Source organism: Parasteatoda tepidariorum, chromosome 1, assembly GCF_043381705.1.
Source record: "Parasteatoda tepidariorum isolate YZ-2023 chromosome 1, CAS_Ptep_4.0, whole genome shotgun sequence".
Classification (NCBI taxonomy): domain Eukaryota; kingdom Metazoa; phylum Arthropoda; class Arachnida; order Araneae; family Theridiidae; genus Parasteatoda; species Parasteatoda tepidariorum.
Window position 1 is genome coordinate 76,879,680 of NC_092204.1, and position 15,451 is coordinate 76,895,130.

At 28.8% G+C, this 15,451-nt stretch overlaps 1 protein-coding gene across 1 annotated transcript; it reads left to right on the plus strand.

Moving 5' to 3' along the window:
* Positions 1–1,140: 1,140 nt before the first annotated feature.
* LOC107437142 (isatin hydrolase-like) lies at positions 1,141–14,976 on the plus strand. The gene is made up of 3 exons (XM_016049050.3): positions 1,141–1,262; positions 12,330–12,464; positions 13,970–14,976. Exons 1-3 carry the CDS (start codon positions 1,225–1,227, stop codon positions 14,862–14,864), a joined length of 1,068 nt encoding a protein of 355 aa, XP_015904536.3. The 5' UTR covers positions 1,141–1,224; the 3' UTR covers positions 14,865–14,976.
* The last annotated feature ends 475 nt before the right edge of the window (positions 14,977–15,451 follow it).

Genomic DNA, 15,451 nt, shown 5'->3' on the forward strand with positions numbered 1-15,451 from the left:
AGCATCCCAATTTGATTTAGGGCTCTAAATTGAAGAAAATGTTTAGAGATAAATATTAAGAATTACAAATAAGAATAGCAAAAGAATAGTGCATGAGCGTCGTTGGCGGGGAAGGGGACCATGGGTATGTATAATAATTAAAAATCTATAAAAGTCCTCCAGAATATTTGAGACAAATAAAGAAAATTTTCGTGAATTATCATTCATTTTAATTCATTAAAGTTATAAACAAGAAAAGGATAAAAAATAATTAATCTTTTTGCAGGCATTTAGCACATTTAGGAATTTTTTCTCACGTGTGAAATTTAGAAAACTATTGTGACTGTGCAATTTAACTCCGTGTTAGATTCTTGTTTACCTAACAATTTAAAGCGACTTCACTAAATTCTCCATTCAATACAATTGTTTCATAAAAATAAATATTGGAAAAACTGAACATGCTTTACTTCTATCAATTGCCTTACTCAGTATTAGATTTTCGTTTTCCAAACGATTAAAAACGACTTCACTAAATTGTATTTTTCTATTCAATATAATTGTTTCATAAAAATACAGATTGGATAAACTAAACGTGCTTTATTTTTATCAGTAGTCTGACTCAGTATTAGCTTTTCCAACGATAAAAAACAACTTATCAAATTCTGGTTTTCTATTCAATATAATTGTTCCATGAAAATACATAATGGATAAACTAAACATGCTCTACTTCTATCAGTAGCCTTACTCAGTATTAGCTTTTCTAAATTCCAGCTTTCTATGCAATAATTGCTCCATAAAAATACATATTGGATAAAATAAACGTGCTCTACTTTTATCATTTGTGTTACCCAGTATTAGCTTGTCAAACGATAAAAAAGAACTTAACTATGCTCTAGTTTTCTATTCAACGTAATTTTTCCATAAAAATACTTGTTGTATAGACTAAACGTGCCCTACATCTATCAATATTCTTACTCAATATTAGCTTTTCAAACGATAAAAAACAACTTAACTAAATTCTAGTTTCCAATTCAATATAATTGTTCCATGAAAAAATATGTAGGATAAACTAAACGTGCACTATTTCTATCAATAGCCTAACTCAGTATTACATTCTTGCTTTCCAAACGATAAAAAACGACTTAACTTGGCGATACTGCTGAAGGTCGGGCAAAAAGTGTCAATCGAAGGACGGACTTCCGCTCCTTCAAAATACGTGATTTCCGGGTTGGACAGCGAAGAAAGATGTGTCTTGTTAGCGGACTCGCGCCACCACCCCGCCCGTATGTTTTCCAGCTCTGATAATATTACTTTCTATTTTATTTAGTTTTTTGTTTATTTGTTCCATTTTTTTTATTTTTGTTTCGATATCGTCGCTTTTCGAGACGAAAACATAGCTGTTGATGGATATTCCTCTTATCTTGCCACAGTTTGGACCCTCTATTTCATATCACGTTTTCAAGAGGGTAATCGCTTCTCTGTATTATTTTTTGGGGGTATACGTGATTAACTAAGTAGATGGAATTGCTTTATTAGAGTTGGAAGATAAAGAAGATGTGTTTCGAACAATAAATATTTTTAAATACTTATTCCCATGAAGATGGGATTGATGCCACTACGGGAAGGACAAAATAAAATTTAATTTTAATTTGAAGTTAGGGAAGGACTAAAAACTTATTATCTAAAAACACGGGAATAATTAGCTACAACTAAATATCGATGTAATATTTTTATATCATGCAATTATTCGATATTCTGCATATCAAGTGATATACATGCGATCTGTTTATAATTACCATCTTTAATAGATAGTTATAGAATCCTTTTTAAAACTGAAACTGTAGAATCCCATGCATAAGGTGTTATCAATATTCAACTTATAAATTCTAAACATTGTCAAAATCAAACAAATTAGGAGGATTTTAAAAAGAGTTTACGTATAGAAAGAACAAAAAGAAACAAAAAAAAAAGAAGATTTTTTTCTTCTTTTTAAGGAAAACTTATTTCTCAGCTAGGTCCACAATAAAAAGATAGATTCGAATCGTGAAGTAATCATCGAGAGAAGAATGATTAATTGTTATTTTGATATTAAGAGTAAAAACTGTTTTTAGGAATGTAATTAACTTCTATAAGTGATTGTACAATAATTGCAATAGAATAAAATTACTTTTAACAAAAAAAGCAATTTGTAGAAATTTAAGCAGACGAAAAAAACATATTAGTAAATTAAACATCACATGCTATTCCTTTTTTTCTGAAAATTATTAGGCTTTATTTTTTAAAAATAAAAAGATTAATCTAAAATAAATTATCATAATATAATTGTAACACTCGTCTCATAGTTGGCCATTGGTAGTATATATTTTATTAAACACTACGTTATTGTGACATAATATGTTTTAGATTTTAAAAAAAAACTATTGCAAAAAATATCTATTCTCTTAATAATGCATATAATAAGACGTTACCTAAGTTCGAATCCAGTTGTGGCTAGGTGACACGAATTCTGCTCCTTGCTCGCACCGACCATAGTGTTGACATAAAGTATCAGTGGTTGACGGATCATGAGTTGGAATCTCCTTGCTGTCGGGCTTACCGAGGAATGTTTTCGTGCTTTTCCGTTCCATGTAACGCAGTTGTGGGTTAGTTCAATCAGAAAGTCCTTCACAAAGGATAGCTTGTCCCAATACTTGATCTAGGAGTTCCCTTGTCTTTTGGGTTGAGTTCAAAATTACAAGTCTAAGGAGCAGAACATTGACAGCCACAAACTTAGAATTAGGTTAGCTATTCAACACTAATTATAAAATGAAATAAAATACAATTAATACCATGATTAAGCATCAATGGCTTCAATAGTAATTTGTCAATTTTTATGGCCTTCGAAATAAGTACCAATCTTAGTTATAAAATGAAATAAAATATACATATGAAAGTTACCGTGTAATTAAGTTTGGTTTATTTTTACTCTGAGAAAATGTTATAAAAATAGTTTTTACTAATAATATCAAAACTTCGTAAAAGAGGACTTTTTTTTGAACAGGTACTTTAAAGAAAATGAAAAGATTTATTTTGAAAATATTGCAAAACAATTATAAGCTTTAATTTTTAATTTTCAAAAATATTGCTGAGTTGTTAGAGACTTATGTGAAATATAAATTTTATCGAGTGAAAAAAAATTATAAATAGAAAGGAGGAATTAAACGTACAATTTCTATTTTCTATTTTTGATATTTCAATAAGTTTCTTCGTATTGAATATGAAATTTTTTTTGATCTGATAGAATTCACTACACGTGTTTATTTTATAAAATTTTACTTGTTTGTCATTATAGATGTTACACAGACAAAATTTCGCAGGAAGCGAGTCAGTTGAAGCAAAAATTAATAAAGTTTAATGAATCGAGAAATTGAAAATAATTTTGCTTTTCTCCATTTTATATTATCCATTTTATATTTTATATTATTTTCATCATTTTTTATTATTAGTTAAGATGCAATATTCTATCTGGAAATATTGGTAGAGTATTCGGAAATATAATCTCTTCCACTTTTATTTTGTTAAATATTTGATTTTGTGTATGAAAGTTTGTTATCTCAATGTTGAAAAACCAACAGGATTCTAATATTTCTTCACTAATGATTGGCAGATAATTTTGAAATTCTTTTTAGCTATAAATATATATTTCTTCAATTTTATTATTAATTTTATTATTAATATTTGTGGGAGTCATCACGAATGCATTATGCCTACAAGGAATAATTGTAACTAAATTTTTTAAAAAAATTCTTAAGAAACTTTTGCAGGCTACTGTAAGTTATGGAAATAATTATTTTATGAGAAAGTTCTTAATATGTGAAAATTAGAAATACATATTTGCACAGGGGCTGCTTATAAACTTAGATAAGCTTTTCTGCAGGATTTGTATCCCTTCCTTTTTTTGTTACAAAGTGTCCCATTTCATCACTCCTCAGAAGAAAGCTTGTTCGTGTTTTGCTTTTTCTTGTTTTGCAAATAAACGCAATATATATATATATATATATATATANTAAATATATATATATATTTATATGTATGTATAAATAAATAAATAAACAATATAAAAGCGTTTAATTCGTACATTTCAAATGCTTTTATTTCAACCATCGTGAGTGATGCCGCATGCCTTGTTACCCTCTTCCCTTGTCATGAATAGTTCACAAGTTTACGAACTCAATATCCCTCTCCAAATGGGAAAGATTTTCGTATCATGATCTGCGGCATAATTATTGTCAAGTCTTGGTAACTTAGCAGCGGTCAGCAAGAAATTGAAAAAAAAATCGCAGAAGGTCAAGAACTTAAAGGGTAAAACCAACACCAAGAGATAGAAGAGAGAAGCCTTCAGCGCGGATCAATTTAGTAGTCCGACATAACTCAAATAGAGAAAATTAATCTGCATGAATAACACTGAAGAAGAATAATTTTTTAGTCCCCGTTGCATGAATTTTTTTATAGGATCTAGGATATTTTCCCATCGTTGATTTTAAATCTGCTATTGGTTTCTCTCTTCAAGTTAAAGATTTTTTTAAAAAAAAAATTACCTTTTTAGGTTGTTTTTTGTCGAAATGTTCAAGTTAAAAAACGTTATATACACCAGTTGGTTGCAAAAATATTCTGAAAAACTTCTAGCTAAGTTTGAACACATTATCAGGATTAAAATTGCATAGTAACCCATTACACTCACTTTTGGAGTTCCAAATCAGAAGAATTTTAATTCCAGCACCCCCGAGCCAGAAACAAATAGGATTACTTAAAGCTCGAATCCGCCAGAGCCCGAGATATCCGTCTGATAATTTCTACTGTCCTCAGCAGGAGGATAATTAACCTTTAAAAATATACATTAACTAATGAAAATTACATAGTTACAGTTTAATAATATGCAAAATGCATGTGATGGTAAATAAATAAGGGAAATAAATGACCGTTTTTACCGTTTCTGCCAGCACGTATTTTTTAAGACAAGAACTACAATATAATTGGAGGCATCTGCTCGCATCATTCACGATACATTGAATATTACTTTTTACTACCAGACTAAATATAATCTCTCAATGTGTTATTTGAATGCCTAAGTTCGCCACACTTATTATAACTGTATTTCGCTCAAATCGACCAGTCAATAAACGTATCCTACGCATAGTATAATACCGAAAGAAGCTCCAAAATAACAAAAAAATCAAAATCTTAAACTGAAAATCTTAATCTCAAGCCTCATTAAACAAAATAGCCAATAGAAGTACCAGATTACCTTATTATTATCTCTTATAAATTTTAGATTTTTCATCCTTAATAACTAAGCTAAACGTTTGTTTAAGAGTAATAAAAAAGTACATAAAAATTTTATCATGAGTTCGAACCCGAAAACTTTTTTCAGTAAACGAGTCCTTGTTATCCCAGGGTTTTGGGCTAAGCTCATCTCATATCTAGAACCTATTCGCAGAAATGTCGAAATACACAGCTAGAAGCTTTTTCCTATTATGAACTGTTTCTTTGTGTGTTTCTGATCAAGTCATAATGGGGAAGGCCAGATCCAGATTCCTTAAATGTTGAGGATTTGTTATACAAATCTATTGGGAAAAAGATTCGCTGTTTTTGTGTCTTATTTCTTAACTATTATGCATCAGTATACTATTACAAAATCGTTTCGCTTTTTCAGGGACATGAGAAATAGAAAGGTTTCTCTAATTTCTTGCAAGAAGTTCGATAGAATATTTTGACTTTCTTGTTTTCACTCCATTTGAAAGAAAGCATATGAATACAAGAAAACGTATCTATTTAATATTTTCAGGAAACGTCTTTCCTTTTAAGAGAAATTTAATTTAATATTATGTGTCAGAATATATATCAATAGAATGTAAACAAAATATTTTAATTGAAAAAATTTATTTTTGCATTTCAGAGAAAAATATTTTCCCTTTTTCATCCGAAAACATTTACTTTTCGAATGTCTCATATTCGTATGCTTTAAGAATATTTTTCCTTTTACTATAGCGAAACTTTTTAGTTCATTTGCTTCTTTAATTTAGTAGTTTGTTTTATTATTAAAGTTGTTAATTACCCTGCTTATTATAGAGACTTTTAGAATGTCACAAATAAAGTAAGGAAAAGAACAAAAAGTAAGAACAATATGAATCACAAATCATCCTATATGGGATGAAAAGAACAAAAATGCAATTAAATTCTATCGAACCACTGTTGAGGTAGGCGGGATGGAAAACGTCAAAACCTGTTTGGTTTTGACAAATAGCAACGAGTTGAAAAGTGATCATTGGAAGAAGCTTCAAGTTTCATTAAACAATCAAACTGATTTTGTTGTTTTTCATTCCTCTTTCGTTACAAGTGATTCAACGGATTTTGATAGCGTTTTCTTTTTCTTTGCTAAAGTGTATTTCATATCTGAAAAAAATATTACAAAAATATACATTAAGGGCGATGATTACAGACACCCTGTAGGAGTAATTTCTTTCAGGTGAATGAATATGTTTATAATTTATGATACGAACTTTAAAGTAGAAAGCGTAAAAAAAGTGAAGAAAGATTGAACACTTTGAATAACTTTTGATCTAATGATCGGATTTTCACGAACTAGGATTCAATCTTAATTGTTCGAGGACCTAAGATATATGCTAATTAATACTGATCATGTACTAATTAATTTATATAGACAGTATTTTAAGTTATGAAATCTGACCAAAAATCGATTACAGCTTGGATTTGCACGTATGTTTGAATAAAAGTAGGAAATTATGCTTGAAGTAAATTATATTTATTTGACTGAAGTTACTTAAAGCTTAAAGTTAAACTTTAAGCTTTAGCTAACTTCAATCAAATGGCAGAAAAAGCAGAAAATGATTGCATAATTTTGCACTTTAGAATAAATTCAATTAACAACTAAAAGTAGATAATGGAAATTATATAGATCTTAGTAAGGTTTAAAAAAAAGAAATCTATTACTCATTTTCTAAAAGTAAATAATTTTTCGATAATTAGAGAATATGATTAAAACTATACCAATTGAAAAGTTTCAAATTGAATGCGTTATATGCTTTTAATTCTCAGAAAAGTTCTTTTTTACCTAGAAATACCCTCGAACTATTTCAAATCCTTTTAAGAGTAATTCTAAAAGGTTTAATGAGAGTAAAGTATAAAATTAATGATAGAAAAAATTATTTAGCTATATTACATTTAATATTTTTTAAACTTCATTAAATCTAAAGCAAAACGCTCGTTGTTTTAATGCCTGAAATTTAATTATGAAATTAATTATGATAACAGTCTGGTTACCATTCGAAAAGGCTGCTGCATTCTTGGAATTTGGTAACTGCTTTTAAATATTAAAAACCTTATTTTTTAAAAAGTGACTAAAATGATTACGTTATTGAGGATTAAATTTTAGTAAGATAAATCGAGGCGAAATTTAACTAAAAGTAAATAAAGTTTTTATTTTGGTTGCTAAGAGAATCGAGTTACATTTTAAAACAAACATGTGAATAAGTAAAGTTTATATACATAGTTTGAAAGCGAGTTAGGTTTGCTTTAAAGAAAAGAAAACGAAGTTAGACAAATTTTCTTTCTTATTTATTTGAAAGATTAATTTTTCTTTTTTCGAAGGATTAGATAAATCAATTAGCATTTTGGACACACATTTAGTTTACTTTACTTTAAGACATTATTTCAAATATTTCACTTAAGAGAATAAATCATTCTTAATTTTATTTTTTTATCAATAGTCATATCAACGCAATATTTTAAGCATTACCTTTTTTTATATAACCTTTTCTTTAATGGGATACCTGCAAATGACGTAGTAAGGGTATCTCGATTCTGATTGGTTATTAAAACATGAATGCAAAACGTTTTTTATGTTCGAAACTGTTCCTTTCATTCTATTTCGAGTAAGCCAAATTCGTCAAGTATCAATTCTCTTAAGTGACACATTCTATATTCTTTCACAAACATTTCAATTCCTTCACTATATATATTTATTATTTAACACAACGACAGGCACGGAGCCATGTAGAACATAAAAAAACTGATTATGCATCGAAGTTAACAAAAATATATTATGGATAAAATAAAATACATAAACAAATAATAAATCTGAAGTAAAAGACGTAGACAAGAAACAATTATATTTCAGCGAATTCGATGTGCGACGCGGCTCTCTATTTAATTAATTTCCGGTTAATTAAGATTTTAACTTACGTGGAGAAACTTAGCTCAATTTTCAACGCTATTTTGTTTGTAAAGGATCAGCTGACGTCATAGGTCATATGTGTGGGTATCCGTGATCTTTTTCTTCTTGAAGTTTCAGTACCCAATTCTTAAACAGTTAAATTTCTAAGGTTGAAAACAACGGATTACGATATTTAAACATTTGATATCAATCTAATCTAAAAATTAATTTTTAATACAGTTTTCAGCTATTTTGGCAGTTATTTGTATTTATTTTTTTTGCAATTTTCAACGGCATCATTATCATTACATCTATGTAGTTTTCTCTGTTCAAATGTTGCTGGTAAAGACGGGACATGATTAGACGGTTTGGTAGTGTAGTGAGGAGATCGGGTAATACCATCACTATCTTTTTCTGACTAAAACGTGCACAAGCCAGCCAAATCTTTGGATTAACACTAAAGGATGAATTCTAGACTCTTTTCAATCATCCATAAACTTGGAAATAGTGCAATATAAAAGATAAAATATCACAGAATTAGAAGTAAAGGTGCGACAATTATTGAAAGACACCGTATATAAATATTTGATAAGAAGAAAAAGGAAATAGTTTTCAAGATCCTTTTGTCATATTTTTGCAAATATTTGTGTATACAAAGAATATTGAATTTTTGAATTCAAGCTAAATACACTGAAAGTTGAAATATATGTTTTATGGTGCATGGTAAAACACTACTGTAAAATACTAATGAATAAATTCTTAAGCAAAGAATCATAAAATTTACCTTTCCAATTACATATTTTAATAACAAACGCAAATTTCATATCAGTTTTAAATATAAGACATGACTTTAAATTATCTATATGTACAGATAAGAAATTTTCCGCTATATTCAATATTTACAAAATATTGACAAACATTTCGCTAATTATCATCCAATTTTAAGTCATCAGTATAAAATATCAATATAAATTTCATCGATATTCAGTATTCACTGAGTACTATTCGCAAAATATATGCAAAATATGTATTTATAAGAGTTAAAATGGAGAAATTGATGCTCATGTACTGTATATATACATGTTCCCATATCTGCCTTTAATATTAACCTATAACTTTCTGGATTCACAAAATAAAAATTTTGAGTGCGTAAAAATATTATTCAAATTTACTGCAACCTTAATTAGGTAATAAGGTTTTTGGCAAAATATTTTACTCTTTATTTTTTAATATTTGAAGGTAACAATTTCAGTTAAAAAAATTCCATATTTTTATACATATCAGCTGTTTAATTATGACCTCACTTATTGTGTTATTATTTGCTTGCACTGTTGCTACGAATTTCTGCCTGACTCAAAAGAGGGCGCTGTAATAATTCATAATCACTTCATAATAATAATTCATGTATCATTTGTGTTGCAACGAAATGGTATGAAAGCTTATTGGTGGGAAGCGAAACAAATATCACGCCATCATCATTGTTTGTTTTTATTGTTTACTTTCTTAAATATGATTGTTATTAAATATGGCCTTTTTATTGATTGCACCATTCTACACTGAACTAATCTGCAATAACCGTTATTATTTGCTGCTCGCCACTCCTTTAACAGAAACAAGTGGTCCTAGACTGTTATGTGAAGAAAGAATCCTCAAAAATTTTTTCCTTAGAGGAATTAAGGTTATTTTATGGAAAAACTTACTTTTGAATCAATTTACAGTGCGCAAGGAAAATAAAAAAATATCACTCGGAATAATTTTTTGTCCAATGTTTTTATTTAGTCTTGTTTAAAATGGCATAAAAGTTTGTATAGGGGTAAATTTCAATTTTGAGGCCTTTTAGAAACTGATATAATTTTAAAAATAAAATTAAAATTGATCATTATTGCAGACTAAAATTAATTCGTTTTCGTGACTTGCAAATGCTTTAATGGTGATTGCGAAGATTAAACTAAAACTTATACTTGCGGGAATCTTATACGTCATCATTAAATAAAAAACACACAAACTGGTAACAGACCGGACAGTTTTACGTGATTGAATTTTTTTTACCACCACACGTAAACTTTTTAGTCTTAAGACGTTATGGCCGAAATATGGTTCACAGATTTATTTTGCATAGGACGAGCAATTAATAAAGCTTCACTAATTGATTTTAAAAAGTCGATAACATACCGGGCAGTTTAGAAAATACTCATCTTTTGAAAATCTAAAACTATTTATAAGTAAACTCTTTCTAAAGATTTATTAAAAATGATTCTTCCTTTATATTGAATCAAGAAAGAAATTTTAAAAAAGTGATTGTATCACCTACTGAGTAATTTTAAGAAAGATTATCTTTGGTAACAGACCTAAATAGTACAGATTGGGCGCTTCTCTTGGACAACACGAAACAATTAATTCGTACCAGGAAATTTAAAAAAAACACTCTAAGATATCTTTTAATTTTATTATGAAAGGAATTTTTTAAAATACATAAGTGTTTTTCATTTACATTATACTTGAGAAATCGGTAAATTATAGAAAAATTGACTTTGTCGTTTTGAGCAGCCTATTTTCTACGATCGCTTTTTGCTAAAAATTCTTTCAATACGATTTGACAAATTCTTATAATATAATACATATTAACTCTTAATCGTATGTAAGTTTTGACATGTTACTCTTAATACATATTAACTCTTAATCGTACGTAAGTTTTGACATATTACTCTTAATACATATTAACTCTTAATCATATGCAAGTTTTGACATATTACTCTTAATACATATTAACTGTCAATCGTATGTAAGTTTTGACATATTACTCTTAATACATATTAACTCTTAATCGCATGTAAGTTTTGACATATTACTCTTAATACATATCAACTCTTAATCATATGCAAGTTTTGACATATTACTCTTAATACATATTAACTCTTAATCGTATGTAAGTATCACAAAATCTAAGCCAAAAAGTTATTGGATTGTATAATAAAATTTCTTTGTCGAACATCAAAAATGCCTCAAATATGAAATCAACCCATACCTTACATTTAAGAAAATGCTTTGAAAATTAACTAATAAAATAATAAACAATTACTGAAACTACTTTTTTTACGCGAATATATCTTTGGGTAAATAAATTTTATAATTGTTTTCAAAAACTTTTCCATTCATTTAAAAATTCTTGATATTTAGTTAAATGCGAAAATGTGACATTAACATTAACAAACCCAAACTTTCAACTTTTTCTGATGAAATTTTTTGTATCATACTTATCATATTGTCCCTTCCACTTCTCATTTGGACAGTCAAAAATCTAAATCCCTAAGAACAAAAGTAGTTTTTTTTTGAGGAAGTACGTTTTTGTTTCCAAATTTCGAATTTCAAAATATGGTCAGCACTAATTAATTAGCATAGTTGAGATTACTCCTTAGAACTATTAAGGTGGCACTTAGTTCCTAATAATCCGACAATTGAAGCAAAAATTATTCAAGGTGATATTGTTTTGAAACATGTTAAGTAATCATTAAATATTGTTCTCTTTTCCTTATTTACACGTATTAATTTTTCCTTTCGTCCTATTGTTTTCAAATTATGAATTCAGTTAGATTAAAGACTCATAGTTTACATAATTTTTTATGGGTATGTTTATGAATTTTGTAAAAATGAAGAAAAAAAATTTAAAAAAGAGGATAAGTTTTAACTAAAATTTATCACTGTATTATACGAATTACAAGTTTAAACTAGCGATTTAAATATGATATCGTAATAGTAAAAATATAACTGCATTTTATGGAAATGTAGGTATTTCTGAAGGACAAAAGGTATCTCAAGCGAAGAATATACGCGTGACTTGAAACGATTAATATTTTTTTAAGGGACATGATGGAACGTTGTGCTGAATCTTATGATAACTAGCGTTATGGAATATGATTAATGAAGATTTCATTTTATCATATAAAAAACATTATTGTGGTTGAATTTACGACTATTACAGACAGTTTAAAGTCTCTCTCATTCCAAGAATAACTAACAAGCTAAAATATTGTTCGAAAATAATTGTTAGCTGAAAATTAAAATCTTTCTCTATTTTTAAAGATTTACAGAATTAATAGAAAATGTTAAAACTAGTTATTTTGCTCTTTTTATTTACTAGTGCAGTGTATCTATTTCCTCTTCAAAAGCGAATGGTAGATCTCTCTCACACATATGATGAAAGAGCGAATACGGATCCTCGAAGTCTAGGATATATGATGACAATTGACCGAAAAGACGATTCACTGGGTCGCTGGTAAATTTCTTTTTATTAGAATTTTAAAATATTTTAATTTTTTTTCGTATCAATTTTAATAGTAATTAAATATTGAGGTTTTTTTATAAATATATATATTATGTATCAGTTAATATGAGTATGGGTGGATTTCAAATTTGAGGCATTTTTGATATTTGACAAAAAAATAATTTTTATTCCGGTGAATTTACAAAAATGCCTACGATTAAGAGTTATTATGTTTGATATTAAAGGAATTTGTCGAACACCTTATTTTCTATAAATTTTCAACAAAGAGCAATCCTGGAAAATAGGCCGAACAAAGCGACAAAGTCAAATTTTATACATTTATTATTTTACATAACCAAATATAACGTTGATATAAGTAAGTGATTAAAAACCCAAAGCAAAATGATCATTTATTGTCGGAAATAGTACAAATGAGTGAAGATTTCAGTACACTCTTGCAGTTTGCGATACGGTAAGGCAAGTTGGATAGCCTCCGAGTTTAGTTGATTTGGCGGAGTTCTTACAGCAACCGTGGAATGTGATGCTGTTGGTCATCATAAGGGACACGCAAGCTTCAATACCCGACCGTATCACATCCTGCATTCGTTCTTTGATTTTTTAATCACTTACTTATATCAATGTTGTACCTGGGCAATCAAAATTTTATTTCATTCGGCAACTCTTACTAGGTGCTCTAATTTTGATTATAGCGAGTGTATAATACAATTTCAAGACACTTATGTATTTTATGAAATTCATTTTATTATTAATTTAAAAGATATATTTGATTTTTGTTTTTAAAATTACCAGGTACGTATTAATTGTTTCGTGTCGTCCTAGAGAAATATCCAGACTGATAGTGTCAGGTCTGTTACTAAAGATAATCATTTTTAAAATTACTTGAGTCGATGATACTACCACTTTTTAATATTGCTTACAAGATTCTGTATTTAGGAAATATCATTTAAAAAAATCTTGAGATAAAAGATTTTTTTTCTAAGTTTTTTGATTTTAAAAAGTGGGTATTTTTTGTCTTGTTCGGTCTGTTAACGACTTTTCAAAGTTAATTTGTGAAGTTTTATTAATTGCTTGCCATAGATAAAGTAAGTTTAAGAACCACTTCGAAACATTAATATTGATTCTTAGTTTGTGAAAATCCGATAATTACTTTAAAAGTTATTCAGGATGTTTCATTTTTTTGTCACTGTACAGATCTATGGACCTTTTATTAAACTTGGAGAGAGAATATACAGAAAATTCAGAGCATATAAAGGGATGTACGGTATGCTGAACTACTTAGACAAATTATGTTTTTAACCCTTTTTGATTTTAACTGACGTCCCTAGAGCTACTACTGGCGCTTAAATACATTTCCTGTTACATGTTATGAAACAAATGTTTATTTTGGCTTACTATACCCTTTCCAAAAATTTTATAACGCTTTTTTTGAGTATCCTGTTCCTAGAAAACTTATAATTAGAAATTAGAATTAATTTGAAGGTTTTTGTTTTTTACAGGTTGCAATTTGAGGTTATTTCTACCGGAACACAGCAAGGCACGCACATGGATGCACCATCCCATGTAATTAAGGGAGGATTTAATATTGACCAGTTACCAATCGAAAATTTCATTGTACGTGCAACCGTCGTTGATATTTCAGCGAGAGTGGTATCAGACCCTGACACTCAGTTCTTCATTGATGATTTCATGGATTTCGAAAAGAATACTGGATGCAGTCTCGATGATACCTTTGTTCTTCTTCGTACCGGCTGGGACCAAAGATGGGGAAGCAATACTGACTACTTGGGTACAGATGATGGTGATTTAACAAAACTACATTTTCCAGGATTGGATTCCCTAGCTGCTCGCTGGTTAGTAGAAAGAAGGTCTATCAAGGGAGTCGGCATCGACACCTTCTCCATTGATGGCTCATCGCCATATTTTTTAAGCCATGCAATACTCCTTGGAGAAAATAAATACGTTCTTGAGAACTTGATGAATATTGGGCGAATTCCCCGATGTGGTGCTACTTTGTATATCATGCCAATGAAGTTGCGCGGAGCAAGTGGTGCGCCAACTCGGGTGATTGCTTCTTATAGTGAAGGAATGGAAGCCGGATGGAATTTTAAACCTCGGGAGATGGAAAGAGATCACTTTTACACAGAAATATGGCCTCACTGGAATTTTTCCTCTTGGGGGTGGACAAAAGACATGTTTAATGAGGAAATGTGGCCTTATTTCAATTTTACATCGGTTTGGTCAAATGATACTTTTGATGAAGGAATGTGGCCTAATTGGAATTTCACAACTTGGGGATGGTCAAAGGATGTGTTTAATGAGGAAATGTGGCCTGACTTCAATTCTTCATTTTGGGAATGGGCAGATGATGATAAACAGACTTGGTCAAATTAGGGTTTTTAATTTTAAGTGGGGTCAAAAGGTGATGTTAGTCAAACAATGCTGCCAGAATGGGATTTTTCATTTTTAGATTAATAAAGAGAGTTAGTTTATCTTTCTGATGAAATGATGTCTAACCGAAATTTTATTTCTTGTTTTTTTTTAATCTTGGAAATAAGTTTGATTTTACTCATTATGCATGAAATGAATTTGTCTTTTAAATATATGGCAAAGACAGTAATTGTTCGATTAATTAAAAAAGTTATTCCTTAACTTTTAAGATAAAAAAAAACTTGACAGTTAGAATGTTTCAGTGATTTCAAAATAATATATTTTCAATTTTAACAATTTCCTTCCACTGTTAATTTAAGTAGGCTTATCTAATGATTGACGATTGAGAAAAATATAATTATTTTCATAGAATAGATTTTTTTCAAAATATTATTTTTAAGTTCTGGTCTATTCTTCTTAAGTTTTAGGTAGTTTCAGTGTTCGTAAGCTGAAATATAACAAAAGTAATATTAATATAGAATTTATGATAAAAACGAAAGTTTTTACTATTGGGACCATTTATAAAGAAAAGATTTTGCCTTAATCATTAA